The 16502-nt window shown below is 39.8% G+C and overlaps 1 protein-coding gene across 1 annotated transcript; it reads left to right on the top strand.

The window, feature by feature from the left end:
- Positions 1–9558: 9558 nt before the first annotated feature.
- On the top strand, positions 9559–11256 carry LOC135779022 (uncharacterized). Its single transcript, XM_065289654.1, has one exon. The coding sequence runs from the start codon at positions 9559–9561 to the stop codon at positions 11254–11256; it is 1698 nt and encodes a 565-aa protein (XP_065145726.1).
- Positions 11257–16502: the final 5246 nt, after the last annotated feature.

Consider the following 16502-nt stretch of genomic DNA (forward strand, 5'->3'; position numbering starts at 1 on the left):
TCCCGTCACAGTACAGAAACTGCTCTTTTAAGAGTTTCTAATGATCTTCTTTTAACTATGGACTCTGGTAACTCTGCTGTGTTAGTCCTTTTGGATTTGACTGCGGCCTTTGATACGGTCAACCACTCTATTCTTTTATCTAGACTTGAACAGTGTGTTGGTATTAAGGGTATAGCCCTAAAAGGTTTCAATCATATCTGACAGACAGAAGTTTTTCTGTTCACCTTGGTGAATTAACATAATCTGTTGCCTCTCTTTCCTGTGGTGTTCCTCAGGAGTCAGTACTGGGTCCTATGTTGATCTCTTTGTATATGCTGCCCTTGGGGAATATGTTTAGGAAGCACAAGCTGCTATGCGGATGATATACAAATTTACTTACCTCTTAAAATAAATGACAAAGCTTCATCTCAGTCATTATTAAATTGCATGAGAGATTTAAAAATTTGGCTGGATCAGAACTTTCTTTGTTTAAATGAAAATGAGACTGAGATTGTTGTGTTTGGTCATCCTGGAGATTTAAGTGCCTGTGTAGATGCACTTGGTGAATTAGGTTTGTATATTCGTCCTTTTAGCAGGAATCTTGGTGTAATTTTTGACAGTGCTTTTAAGTTTGAGAAACAGATTAGTTCTGTCGTAAAAGCCGTTTTTTATCAATTGAGACTGTTGGCTAAAGTAAAGCCCTATCTGCCGCGCATGGAGTTTGAAAGTGTAATCCATGCTCTTATAACATCTAGACTAGATTACTGTAACTCTTTGTATGTTGGTTTGGATCAGTCGTCTATCCAACGCTTGCAGTTAGTTCAGAATGCAGCAGCGCGGCTTTTAACTGGGACTAAAAAATATGAGCACATAACCCCTGTATTAGCTTCACTACATTGGCTTCCCGTCCGCTGCAGGATTGATTTTAAGATTTTATTGTTTGTTTTTAAGATTTTAAATGGGTTGGCACCTGTTTATTTATCAGAGCTTTTACATGTTCATACTCCTGTTAAAACACTGAGGTCGTCCAATCAGATGCTCCTCGATGTACCAAGAACCAGGTTAAAAAATAAAGGTGACCGAGCCTTTTCAGTGGAGGCTCCCAATTTGTGGAATAGTTTACCTGTACATATAAGAACTGCTGAGACTGTTGGAATTTTTAAGTCATTACTTAAGACACACCTGTATTCCTTGGCTTTTGTTTCGTGCTAAGCAGAGACGTTCATTATGTTTTTATATTTTAATGTTTTTACTGTATTTGTCTTTTTGTGTATGACATCGTTAAGCACTTTGGTCAACCATGGTTGTTTTTAAACGTGCTATATAAATAAATTGAACTGAATGACCGTAGCCAGCAATTAAGTTAAAAGTGCCAAATGTCAAGTTGATAGGTCCCATATTTCTGTAGTTACAGACCTTCAAAGTTGAGGTGGTGTTATAGCGCCAACTAGTGGTCAAGAGGCGCATTTTTTGCACGTGACCCCAGAATAGTCCCTTGTATATGTGTACCAAATTTGGTTTAGATACCTCTTTCCAATCTCAAGTTATAGCCATTTAAGTCCAAGAGGCTCCGCCCATGGGGGGCGTTTGGGTGTGGCTTGACAACGGCGAGACGAAAGATCAATTTTTTTTGGATAACTTTTGATATTCACACTCCAAGGAATATTACGGCACTGGAACGGTTCCGATAGGACGAAAAACCTAAGACTAGTTCGTTTTATTTTTTTCGACAAAATCGAAAAATACCGAAAAAATTGTCCTGGCGCAAATAAAATCGAAGATATACATTTTATTTGGCTTGACGCAAGGATTTCAGGGATATAAGACACTTGACATTTGGACAAGAATTGTGGGAGTTATGAGTATCAACGCGTTTGCCATTGTTATAGCGCCACCTATAGGCCAATCGGGTTGATACTCTGTCAACCTCTCCCCAAATTGGGTCCTACCATTTGGCCAAGTTTCAAGACTCTAGGCCTTATGGTTTGGTCTGCGCATTCCGTTTTACGGCAGATTAAAAAATACAAAAAATCTTAACAATTACAATAGGGTTTCACAATTACAACCCCTAATAATAAAACAGACAAATACAATAGGTTTGCAGCACTTCGTGCTCAAAACCCTAATAAAACAGACAAATACAATAGGTTTTTAGCACTTTGTGCTCGAAACCCTAATAATACACAAAACCTCTTTGAATTGTGATGAAAACCTTCATTTTTACCTGCAGGAACAGTAAAGACTGAAGCTGAAGTGGTCTGTACTATCTCTACATTTCAGGTTTGATTTCGTTTAGCATTGCTTAATTCATACACAAATAAATGTTATGTAAAACTGAAACTCATTTCCATTCAGATGTTTAGATTTTCCATTCAGATTTCTTTTCAGAAGAACGTGAGTCAAGAAAGCACCATACATTTTCATGAACTCTGAGTTCATCTTCTGTTTTGTTTTAGCTATTGTTCATTGTTTTATAATTATTTATGACACCACGCAGGACTCGACAGTAAGAGCGACCTGATGGCTCAGGACCAGTGTGAAAGACGCTCTGACTTAGTTAAACAGCTACGTCCAGCAAGCTGCCCCCTTGACAGTATTCCTGCACGCTTGGCTAAAGAGGTCTTTGACACACTTGGGCCAAGCGTTGTATCTTTGGTTAATACATCTCTTAGCTCAGGGTGTGTACCATCGGTTTTTAAACATGCTGTTGTGCAACCACTACTAAAAAAGAATAACTTGAATCCTTCAATTTTGTCTAATATTAGACCTATATCTAAACTCCCATTTTTATCGAAAATCTTGGAGAGAGTTGTTTTTAATCAACTTAAATAATTTTTAGATGAATTTAATATTTATGAAAATTTTCGGTCTGGTTTTAGGTCCCGTCACAGTACAGAAACTGCTCTTTTAAGAGTTTCTAATGATCTTCTTTTAACTATGGACTCTGGTAACTCTGCTGTGTTAGTCCTTTTGGATTTGACTGCGGCCTTTGATACGGTCAACCACTCTATTCTTTTATCTAGACTTGAACAGTGTGTTTGTATTAAGGGTATAGCCCTTAAAAGGTTTCAATCATATCTGACAGACAGAAGTTTTTCTGTTCACCTTGGTGAATTAACATAATCTGTAGATGCACTTGGAGATTTAGGTTTGTATATTCGTCCTTTTAGCAGGAATCTTGGTGTAATTTTTGACAGTGCTTTTAAGTTTGAGAAACAGATTAGTTCTGTTGTAAAAGCCGTTTTTATCAATTGAGACTGTTGGCTAAAGTAAAGCTCTATCTGCCGCGCAAGGAGTTTGAAAGTGTAATCCATGCTCTTATAACATCTAGACTAGATTACTGTTACTCTTTGTATGTTGGTTTGGATCAGTCGTCTATCCAACGCTTGCAGTTAGTTCAGAATGCAGCAGCGCGGCTTTTAACTGGGACTAAAAAATATGAGCACATAACCCCTGTATTAGCTTCACTACATTGGCTTCCCGTCCGCTGCAGAATTGATTTTAAGATTTTATTGTTTGTTTTTAAGATTTTAAATGGGTTGGCACCTGTTTATTTATCAGAGCTTTTACATGTTCATACTCCTGTTAAAACACTGAGGTCGTCCAATCAGATGCTCCTCGATGTACCAAGAACCAGGTTAAAAAATAAAGGTGACCGAGCCTTTTCAGTGGTGGCTCCCAATTTGTGGAATAGTTTACCTGTACATATAAGAACTGTTGAGACTGTTGGAATTTTTAAGTCATTACTTTTAGACACACCTGTATTCCTTGGCTTTTGTTTCGTGCTAAGCAGAGACGTTCATGATGTTTTTATATTTTAATGTTTTTACTGTATTTGTCTTTTTGTGTATGACATTGTTAAGCACTTTGGTCAACCATGGTTGTTTTTAAACGTGCTATATAAATAAATTGAACTGAACTGAATGACCGTAGCCAGCAATTAAGTTAAAAGTGCCAAATGTCAAGTTGATCGTTCCCATATTTCTGTAGTTACAGACCTTCAAAGGTGACACCTGCCATTGTTATAGCGCCACCTATAGGCCAATCGGGTTGATACTCTGTCAACCTCTCCCCAAATTGGGTCCTACCATTTGGCCAAGTCTCAAGACTCTAGGCCTTACGGTTTGGTCTGCACATTCCGTTTTACGGCAGATTAAAAAATACAAAAAATCTTAACAATTACAATAGGGTTTCAGCGCTTCGCGCTTGAACCCCTAATAATAAAACAGACAAATACAATAGGTTTGCAGCACTTCTTGCTCGAAAACCCTAATAAAACAGACAAATACAATAGGTTTTCAGCAGTTTGTGCTCGAAACCCTAATAATACACAAAACCCCTTTGAATTGTGATGAAAACCTTCATTTTTACCTGCAGGAACAGTAAAGACTGAAGCTGAAGTGGTCTGTACTATCTCTTCCTTTCAGGTTTGATTTCGTTTAGCATTGCTTAATTCAAACACAAATAAATGTTATGTAAAACTGAAACTCATTTGCATTCAGATGTTTAGATTTTCCATTCAGATTTATTTTCAGAAGAACGTGAGTCAAGAAAGCACCATACATTTTCATGAACTCTGAGTTCATCTTCTGTTTTGTTTTAGCTATTGTTCATTGTTTTATAATTATTTATGACACCACGCAGGACTCGACAGTAAGAGCGACCTGATGGCTCAGGACCAGTGTGAAAGACGCTCAGATCAGTTGATGGATAGAAGTGCAAGTGCAACATCATAACGAAAGTTGTTTTGAGGCCTTGATTTTATTTACAGAAGATGTGCTGCAATTATTCTTAAAATCCGTTATGTCTCAAGTAAATATTACATTGTCGTCAAAATAACGTTTCAAATATCCAAATCTTGATGTCCTTTCTACATCCAATCGATAGCAAAACTTCCATGGCAGCCACAGCATTGATGGAAATAGCATGAAATGGAAGTAGCGATTGTCTTGTTTTCCTGTGGTGACAAATATCTGATTGAAACTGGCTTCTGAAATGAAATAAGGCGGTCCTGGACTTGAATTCGTCGATTGAGAACTGATTGGATCATTTGAATTTGCTAGATGTTGGTAATTGCTAATCGCTGCAATCTTTTTTCGGACCCCACTCATAACATATGACCGAAAGTAAAGAGAGATCGTTTCAAGGAGGGGAGGAGATTTGCGTTTTTGGTTAAAACACATGTATTTAAAAAAATAATAAGGAAGCTCACAGATAAGTCATTTGTAAAAACATACCACAATATTCCAAAACAAATTACTTTTTTTTAATTTCGAAAAAGACTTTGGGTGCAGACATGATATTTCTCCCTTCGATGGGCACTTTAGTAAGGGGATGCCATATAAACTTAACGAGAACAATATACTATGTGACAAATCATAACTCTTATGATTTTTCTTTTTGCCCAACTGTCTTTCAGCAGTTTGAGCCAGTTACATTTTCATCTCTCTCTGACTTAGTTAAACAGCTACGTCCAGCAAACTGCCCCCTTGACAGTATTCCTGCACGCTTGGATAAAGAGGTCTTTGACACACTTGGGCCAAGCGTTGTATCTTTGGTTAATACATCTCTTAGCTCAGGGTGTGTACCATCGGTTTTTAAACATGCTGTTGTGCAACCACTACTAAAAAAGAATAACTTGAATCCTTCAATTTTGTCTAATTTTAGACCTATATCTAAACTCCCATTTTTATCGAAAATCTTGGAGAGAGTTGTTTTTAATCAACTTAAATAATTTTTAGATGAATTTAATATTTATGAAAATTTTCAGTCTGGTTTTAGGTCCCGTCACAGTACAGAAACTGCTCTTTGAAGAGTTTCTAATGATCTTCTTTTAACTATGGACTCTGGTAACTCTGCTGTGTTAGTCCTTTTGGATTTGACTGCGGCCTTTGATACGGTCAACCACTCTATTCTTTTATCTAGACTTAAACAGTGTGTTGGTATTAAGGGTATAGCCCTAAAAGGTTTCAATCATATCTGAGAGACAGAAGTTTTTCTGTTCACCTTGGTGAATTTACATCATCTGTTGCCTCTCTTTCCTGTGGTGTTCCTCAGGGGTCAGTACTGGGTCCTATGTTGTTCTCTTTGTATATGCTGCCCTTGGGGAATATGTTTAGGAAGCACAAGCTGCTATGCGGATGATATACAAATTTACTTACCTCTTAAAATAAATTACAAAGCTTCATCTCAGTCATTATTAAATTGCATAAGAGATTAAAAAATTTGGCTGGATCAGAACTTTCTTTGTTTAAATGAAAATAAGACTGAGATTGTTGTGTTTGGTCGTCCTGGAGATTTAAGTGCCTGTGTAGATGCACTTGGAGATTTAGGTTTGTATATTCGTCCTTTTAGCAGGAATCTTGGTGTAATTTTTGACAGTGCTTTTAAGTTTGAGAAACAGATTAGTTCTGTCGTAAAAGCCGTTTTTTATCAATTGAGACTGTTGGCTAAAGTAAAGCCCTATCTGCCGCGCAAGGAGTTTGAAAGTGTAATCCATGCTCTTATAACATCTAGACTAGATTACTGTAACTCTTTGTATGTTGGTTTGGATCAGTCGTCTATCCAACGCTTGCAGTTAGTTCAGAATGCAGCAGCGCGGCTTTTAACTGGGACTAAAAAATATGAGCACATAACCCCTGTATTAGCTTCACTACATTGGCTTCCCGTCCGCTGCAGGATTGATTTTAAGATTTTATTGTTTGTTTTTAAGATTTTAAATGGGTTGGCACCTGTTTATTTATCAGAGCTTTTACATGTTCATACTCCTGTTAAAACACTGAGGTCGTCCAATCAGATGCTCCTCGATGTACCAAGAACCAGGTTAAAAAATAAAGGTGACCGAGCCTTTTCAGTGGTGGCTCCCAATTTGTGGAATAGTTTACCTGTACATATGAGAACTGCTGAGACTGTTGGAATTTTTAAGTCATTACTTTTAGACACAACTGTATTCCTTGGCTTTTGTTTCGTGCTAAGCAGAGACGTTCATGATGTTTTTATATTTTAATGTTTTTACTGTATTTGTCTTTTTGTGTATGACATCGTTAAGCACTTTGGTCAACCATGGTTGTTTTTAAACGTGCTATATAAATAAATTGAACTGAACTGAATGACCGTAGCCAGCAATTAAATTGAGGTCCGGACTGCCGCATTTTCATATTTAAAAATAAAATGTGAGGCACTGATTGAGATGGGGTTTGAGTGTTGTTCATTAAACATTAATAACACTTCATTCTGTGTTTTATGTTTCACAACATTCAAAATAATTGTATTAAAGGCTTGCCCTGTAGTAATCGTTATGTTAAGATTGTTAATATGATTTTCTTATGATTATTTGTTCCGTATTGAACTGCAGATCAGTATTACAAGTTTCTGATGTTAACTTAATGATGCAAGATTTGCGTGTTTATGAGAAGTTGTAACGAGTGATATTTAATGAAGTTAACAAGTTAATTAAGGTTCAGGAGCAGGACCACGCCTCAACTAATCAGCTCATTTCCCATTCGCGGATATATACAACGAACCTACCTTCAACACACGTTCGTCTCAGTTTTTCGACATGGATTCCGAGCTGCAGATTAACCCCTCTGACTCCGAAGACGACCTTTTCGGAAACTCTTCTCCGTCACAGAGTATCGTCATGTCTTCACAACAATCCCCAGGCAGCCAAAATCCACATCGGTTGCGTTCCGTCGTAGAAATCCCTCGATCTAGCGGGCATTCACGGCACAGTTCATCATCGAAGATTTCTGCAACCCTGACTCGACAGATCAATTCTCCCCCGCAAAAGAGAACTACCAACGATCGCTACAGGCACGAAAGCCGCCGCAAACGCTCTCCTCGTCAACCGCGCCATTACACAACAAACCGCAGTAATTCTCAGCGTACTCACGCGACGTCCCCCAGACGAGAGAATACCATCAAGAATTGGACCGTGGCTCGCCTCCAGCGAGCTCTTAAAGACAAAGGTATCCTCTTCAGCCGATCTGACAATAAATCAAGACTTTTTCAGCTTTTCACTGCATCTACGCAAACTCCAGTTTCAAATCCCGAGCCTCCAACACTTCCGGCTCTGACACGCGATCCTCCCATCGTCACTCATGATGTCACCGCACTGCCTCCACGGCGACCTCAGCCAGCAACATGTGTGCCACCTAGTGGAGACCAAGCAATACTACCCTCAACATCTACAACTTCCACATCAGATTTAACACAAATTATGACATCTTTCTTTGCATATTTAAACTCACAAACAGCTCAAAATCTCCACAGCCATTCATCCCAACATCCATTCTTCTACCATTCCTTCCGGCATCAACAGCCACATAGCTCCTGTCATTTCTGATTCTTCCTTACAAAATAACGCAATCCAAGTCCCTCTTGCAGCAAACACAGGGCTTCTACCTCTCAGTGGACCTTTTCAACCTCCTCCTATTTCTTCATTTTACCCAACTAATCCACCCCTTCTCCCCCTCCCTCCCCCAACCATACCCCTCCCTTCCTCAAAACCCCCACATCCTCCAAATAAAAACTAGTCCATATACCCTGGCCACAGCCGCTCTGCCTCCTCGTCCAGCTTCATCAATTCACCGACCCTCCCCAGTCTCTTCAGCCTTACGTCTTCAGATCTTATCAGGTAACTACACAGATGTAGCCTAGCTCCTCCATCCATCCCTCATAAATACCAGCCAGTCCGGAGAGCTGCAAACCAGTCAAGGCCTAATGCAGTTCACCGAATTTGCTTTAGCTTTCTCGATCTACAGAGATATAATTTGCTACGTTTATCCCGAATGAAGAACCGAGCTAGACGATTACCTCTCAATCATTTTAGACATAGCTGTGCGCTTCAGAGGAACGGGTTTCTACAACTATCATGTTCTTTTTGCCACCCAAGTAGCAGGCCGGTTACAGCAATTCAACCAGGGGACATACTGGGGCACTCTTGATGCAGAACTCTACTGTCGGATCTTTGCAGCATGCACTTCCATGTCATGTGAACTATGCAGGGCAATATCACATCCAGCTTCAGCATGCACCATCACACCCTCCCAATCCCAACCTTCTTCACGCAAAACATCAGTATTCAATAGATTATCCGCAGCAGCTCCACCTCCTCCTTTAATTCCGAAACCTCTCAACACACAGCCCACAGCCAACGTTCCACTTCCCAAAAGCATTGACAAAAGAGGACGACCGATCCTCTACCAAGGAGGCAGAATGGTGTGCAACAACTTCAATCATCTTGGCTGCTCTCTTTCCAACTGCAGATTCCTACACACCTGCTCCTTCTGCGGAGGCGCCCACTCCAAACCCTCTTGCTCCCACAACCCAACTACTGTACCCGTCTGACTATTACAGTATCTTAACACACCAGTCAAGGTAGAAGAATTAGCCACCGCCTTACTAGACCACCCCGACAGAGAATTCGTAGACTTCCTCATTAATGGATTCAAAAACGGCTTCCTTCCAGGCATAGAAATAATCCCAGACACTTCTCATATCTCACATAACCTCCAATCCGCCCTCTCAAAACCAGGCATCGTCGACACATTAATAGCCAAAGAAGTCCAAGAAGGATTCATGATAGGCCCATTTAAAGAACCTCCTTTCTCTCTTTTTCGCATCAGCCCCATTGGAATCGCCACCAGGAAATACTCCGGGAAAAAGAGATTAATCATAGACCTGTCCTCTCCACATGGCACATACGTTCCCAGCATCAATAGCATCATTCCAGCCCCAAACTTCTCCATGAAATACGCTTTCATCGACCATGCCATCACTCTCATCCGCAAAGCAGGCCACGGGGCATGGCTCTCTAAAGCAGACATCACCAGCGCTTTCAAAGTCTTACCCATTCACCCAGAATTTTGGCATTTCTTCGGAATATTCTGGAAAGGAGCTTATTATTTTTCAGTGTGCCTCACTTTCGGCTGCAGAAGCAGCCCGAAGATCTTCGACTCCCTCTCGGAGGCTTTATGTTGGATTCTCACCAATAACCACAAGCTTCCCTACGTCCTCCACCTCCTCGATGACTTCCTCATCATCACACCTACATCCTCACCTCCACATTCAGGACTTTCCACCCTCGTCAAAGTGTTTTCTGAAATAGGTGTACCCCTTTCAAAAGAAAAGACCTTAGGGCCCTGCACCTCCATCGAGTTTTTAGGCATCACCCTAGACTCTATCTCCTTTCAAGCATCTCTACCTCTGGAGAAAATACAACGCATTGCATTGCTCCTATCAAACTACATTCTAGCAGACAGATGCACAAAGCAACAACTGCTAGCGCTCCTCGGCCACCTCAACTACGCCATCAGAATAATTCCCCAAGGAAAATCCTTTGTTTCCAACCTACTAGCAAAAGCAGCAACAATACCCTCTCTACATGATAAAACCACCTTGGATGAAGCTTGCAAAATGGAAATGCGGCTTTGGCAGCAATTCCTGTCTTCATGGAACGGCATATCCTTCTTTTATAACGACTACATCACACATCCAGAAGACATTCAGATGTACACAGACGCAGCACCTTCCATCGGATTCGGCGGCTACTACAGCGGTCGCTGGTTCGCTTCTGAGTGGCCACCAGAGTTCAGCAATCTAATCCAGAAGTCAGATTTTCCCTCATCCGCACTTTACAAAATGTATCCCGTCATCATAGCGACCATCCTTTGGGGGCACGAATGGTCCCGACAATCCATTCTCATCCACTCTGACAACTCTGCAGTAGTCGAAATCATAAATAAAGGCAGATCTCGTTCCCTGGCTATCATGCAATTAGTCCGCAGACTGACACTTATATCAGCGCAACATCAGTTCATCATCAGAGCAGCACACGTTCTAGGATACAGCAATAGCATAGCTGACGCTTCGCGAGAAGCTATTCTCAACGGCCTTGCCCAGAGTACCCTCTCCGCTTACTTGACCGGTTGGAATTGTTTCAAGGCGTACCATTTCTTCTACCAACTCTCATTCCCTCTAATGAATGTTTGGTCCATCTGCAATTTCGTTACTCACGCCCATTCCTACCAAAACATCAGGGCTTCCTCCATTCAGACCTATCTATCGGGAATGAACTTTATCTACAAACTCGCCACTGGCGACCAATGCCAAACCATTTCTCACCCTCACGTACACTGCATGAAAAGTGGGATTTTCGTCCCCGTAAGCGCCTGTAGGCTCCCAAAAATCTCCCCAATTTTCGGCAGCTTTTCCTCAATTTTCCTCAGCTTTCCGTCGCGTTTGTCTGTGTCACAAATTGTCATAAACGAACCATGACGTAGGTGGAGAGCCCCACGCGGGTGCGATGCCTCTAATTAGCATATGAAAAGCAGCGAAACCTCTGCCGGCCAGGTAGAGCGTCTCTGGCCTAATTAGCATGTGAATAGTAGCAAAACTAGAGTAACGGCCTACTTGAATGTAATCACTCAGTATTGGCTGAAGCCACAACTTTTAAACAAGTAAAATCCCCCGTGAATGGTTGGCAGATCACTTCAAGCCAATCACAAGGGATTTTTCTTGTTTAAAAGTAGTGGCTTCAGCCAATACCGAGTGAGTAAATTCAAGTCGGGCCGTTACTCTAAAGAGGGGGGTTATTGGGCACCCTGGCTCATTATAAATGTAAACCCCAATAATAATAATAATAAATAATTTATGTTGTAATCATTTTTTATATATTAATGTGATTGTGCTATTTACTACATTATTCACAACATCAAGGAATATATGTTCCGTGTTCTCCCCACGGAAAGGGCAACCCAGTGTACAAAAGGATATTACTCTGTTTTCCACATTTCTGTATTCTTTATTTTTTCTTCAAAAATGCAACAAGGTAATAAACCTGAAATAATAAGAAATGCAACATTCTCAAATGCATTGCATACTACAAACAGTACAGCTCCCCAGGTCTTTGCAGTCAATAATAATAAATAACATTCATCAAAAATATGAATTAAATATAAATACACAATAATACCATTAATATACAGATATACAAATACAAATTACATATAAATATATAACATTATCAATAGTTTTTAAATATATAAATACAAATATACAAGACATAATTAGTATATATAAATACAAATCAAATACAAATATCCTAATAATAATATTAGTAGCATACAAATACATAATAATAATAATATCATCATCATAAATTTCATGTATAAGCTTCATATTTAAATATTATACACCATGTTCAAGCCCTATCAAACTCTATGTAAAAGCTTACAGTCTTTTTAGAAGCAGGAAACTACAGCTCCCAGAATGCCCTGCGGCAAACCAGGAAGTACTGTGCTACGTAAATGTCGGTCCGCGACTCATACAAAACCAAACATTCACAAAGCCAAAGAAACGAAACAGGAATAAAAGGTATGGCACATCAATCTTATAAGTCTAAATGTTATATATATGGTCGCTACCTAGTCAACTTATAAAGATAACGCTATGCTCTAAAGTTATCAGTTAACAGCTTAGATCTACCGAAGCATAGCGCTATCTTTAACGTGCAACGAATGTAAACACAGTACAAAACATAGCATGGTGACATAAAATAACATGAAGCATATAACATAAATGCAGTCAAGATAACATATGAAATAAAGAGCTTACCAAGTGGCTGCACACCGGGTTGAACGTCAATACAACTAACTGAATCTCGCGCTTCCTTTTTAAAGTATTAAAACACCGGTCACATGCACACTCCCCTCTTAAAGAGACACTGCATTATTGGGCCGCTAATATTTCTACATAAATGTTACTTGCAGCATTTATTGCTCTAATATATAATATTTTTTTCATTAAACATGTACATAAGAAATAACAAAACTTGACACAAATGACAGAACACCACAAAACACAACAATATAAGAGAAAACAAAGAGGTTTATTTATAAACACACAGCTGTTTATTCAAAGAAAGAGCTTTATTTATAAACACACAACTATGTACAAAGCAGCATAATGTCTCTTATAATGTCCTCCAAACACGTCAAAAAGTGCCTAAGACGTTCGGGAAAGATCCCTAAAAATCTTTTTCAAAGTGTTGAAAAAAAACCTCAAAAACGTTGTAAAAAAGTCACTTTTTCAGGCGTATATGGTGAGTTGCAATGTACTTTGGTATCGCCTCTAATCTGGATTGCAGCGTGGCACAGAGCTCGGAGAGTTCCAGGCTGCGAAAGGGCGGTGGCCGCACAATCCATCCAGACACCCCGCCAACAATGCCGTCTTCCTCATCAGATATGAGATCTATGGTGGCGCACTTCCAAATGTCCATCTCATCCTCAGCCAGCACACTTCGTCTCGCTTCCAGCAACTGTAATACAATCAATAAAGAAAATAAGTGACCTGAACAACCCAGTCTCACCCCATATCGTCAATATTTGACGACACTTGACCATGCGTCAATATGTTGATGCGGAGGGTATAACTTTCGCGTCATTTTTTGACGAACTGGGGACTTCAATACTATTATGTCCGTTGCATTCTCTTTCCTATTTTCTTACCATTTTCGCGTCGGTTTAGGGTTAGATTTACATAATGACATCCCTACCCAAACCTAACTCTAACCCCAACGCCAGGTGACAACTGTTTAATTTCGCGTACCTAACTCTAACCCCAACGCCAGGTGACAACTGTTTAATTTCGCGTACACTGTTTAATTTTGCGTAATCTAACCCTAAACCAACGCGAAAATGGTAAGAAAATAGGAAAGAGAATGCAACGGACGTAATAGTATTGAAGTCCCCAGTTCGTCAAAAAATGACGCAAAAGGTATACCCTCCGCGTCAACATATTGACGCATGGTCAAGTGTCGTCAATATGTTGACGCCATGGGGTGAGACTGTGTTAACCTGAAAAATACTCACATTGACAAAAAACTGATCTAATATAATAAATCTTACCCCTTTTCTTCTGGATCGACTCCGAGCTAAACTTTTCGCATTTTCCGCCTGCGATGCGAGTTCAGGTTGTTTGTATCTGAAGCTCCGGCGTACCGACTCATAATACGTCTTACGGGCAGCTGGAAAACAATTAAATGAGACTGGTATTAATAAAAAGAGTCACGGTACAATTAAACAAGAAATGAGGAAAACCATTTTAAGTTATACTTACAAACAATGTCGTCATTCTCATTCTCAGTAAATCTGGACTTGCTGAAATAGCCCCAAGCCAATTTGGAGGTCACGGCTTTGTTATGAGGCGACGTTAGTCTGTGAAAACAAAATGTGCGGGTTTAAGCTCGGATCTATTAACGTATCTATTTCCTTATACAAGAATAAAAACATATTCTTTAAATCGTAACGTTACCTGGTAAATGTCATTAATACTCTTTAGTAATATGCTGAAACTTTGCATTGGTTGTCGATTGAGTCTTAATTGCCAAATATGGTCGGTTTGCAATTTTGGCCTTTTCCCATGGCCTTAAAAATAGTATGTCATACAGAACCGCTTGCCGCTGTACGTTAGTATTAACGACGGCAGTGGGGCCTCTGGCCTTAGTCAAACGAGTTCTGTTTCTGTTTCTAAAATCATCAACTATATGTAATACACTTAACCAGCAATAGTTAGCCTGCCCGGAACCGAGCTGACTAAAACCACATTACTGTGTGACACCTGCTTTTTATGTGAACGACCCCTACGCTAATAAGATTTTGTTTCTCTCTCCCTGTCTCGTCCTCAATCCCGAGGACAATAAGACAAACAGATCCAGATCCAGTTCCGGTACATGTGAAAGTCGGCACACCTCTGATCTACTGGCTGTTCTTCAACGTGATGTCCAGCTGATGCCTGACCAAAGACCACCGGCAGAACCCGCTTAATCTCCGCTTAATCTCCGCTTAATCTCCGCTTAATCTCCTTCCGTTTCAATGTGTATATATATATATATCTCCCAAGGGTTTTTTCCTCCTAGGACTTTTTTTTACTTCCCCGGCTAAAATTCCGGGGTTTTTTTCTCCTAGGGGGTTTTTCAACCCGGGGAGGCAGCCTTTTTGGGCTTAACTTCTATACGTTACATTAGTAATACGTTTGCTTATAATGTTGATTTATAGCCGCAGCAAATTTAGCTGCTTGTGCTATCGTGTATTATGTTATGCTATCTGTCGATTTTCTGTGCTTTTCACTACATCTCTTATGTAAAGCTGCTTTGATACAATTACCAAATTGTGAAAAGCGCTATATAAATAAAATTGAATTGAATTGAACCTTTGCTCTGGTTCATTGCGCCTGCAGTGTGCCTCAGAGACGCCGTACAGCCTCCTAAAAATTACAAGACAAAAAACACCTCTTAGTTATAAAACACACAGCTTGGGCTACTTCAAAAATATGCTTATACATAAAATTATTCTTACCGCAATCTTGGGATTGTGCACCCGTCTTCTCTTCTTGGAGAGTTACAAACACCAAACCAAACGTCTGTTACGCTCGTCGACACTGCTGTGTGAGCCGTGGCCATGACCCCGCACGTGATTGGACGAAGGCGAGAAGCCTGTCGGGCTCCTCCAATCACATGCAAGGTTATTGATATAAGGAAAATATTGTGAGACGTGCGCGTATGCGTATGATATAAACAACAAACGCGATGTGCCGGAAGCTCTTTGTGATATCAACACAGTGTGCTGTCAGTTGAAAGATGGAAGTCCCAAGACTTAAGAAACGACCTCTGTGCTTCTGTAAACATTGCAACACTGAACTGTGTCATACACAGTATTTTGACCACAGAAAGCGCTATTTCAAAAATGGAGTTTGGGAGAAAAAAATCCAAAAGGGCTACTTCAGATAACGTACAGAGCCTGCTGCTATCCAGTCATTAACCCGCTGTGAGTGATGTCCCGTCATGTGTAAAGACCCGGAGGATAACTTTACTGGAGTTAGAGAGATTGGTGAAAGTGAAATGCACTCCGAGGACCCAGAAAAAGAAGTGATTGAAGAATTTGAAGAAACGCACCCAGCGAATTGCAGTTCAGACAACGGTGAGCATAATTACATATTTTTTTATATAAGCTTGGCTTGCTTTACGTATGTTAACATTTTAAACAATACTAAAACATATCAACAAGTAAAGTAAAATAAAATCAACAAGTTAAACAAAAACCTTTGAGTATACTATATCAAAAAGTAGCCCTCCAGCATGCATGTTTTATCCATTGTGGCAGCCCTTGCTCACAAAAAGGTTGGAGTTAAATGTGGTTGATTATCACTGTTGTTGTTATTTTAATAGTAAATTATAATTGAATAGGAATATTGCATTATAATGCATAACGGTATCTTCTGTTTGTTGTTTTTCAGACGAAACCGCAGATGACCAAAGCATTCATCTTTTCCTGGACATCTCCTGTTGTGTGGTAAGCATGAAATTACATTTGGATATACTAGTATAAAGTTCAATACATGCTAATGCAGAGCTGAAATGGGAAAACCTAACAATTTTCACCCACATGATTGTTTTTCACTCTTAAATTTCTGTTAGTTAACTAATGAAAGCAACTAAAGTATAAACACACTTTATAAAGTATTAA

The sequence above is a fragment of the Paramisgurnus dabryanus genome, chromosome 1, assembly GCF_030506205.2.
Source record: "Paramisgurnus dabryanus chromosome 1, PD_genome_1.1, whole genome shotgun sequence".
NCBI classification, from domain to species: domain Eukaryota; kingdom Metazoa; phylum Chordata; class Actinopteri; order Cypriniformes; family Cobitidae; genus Paramisgurnus; species Paramisgurnus dabryanus.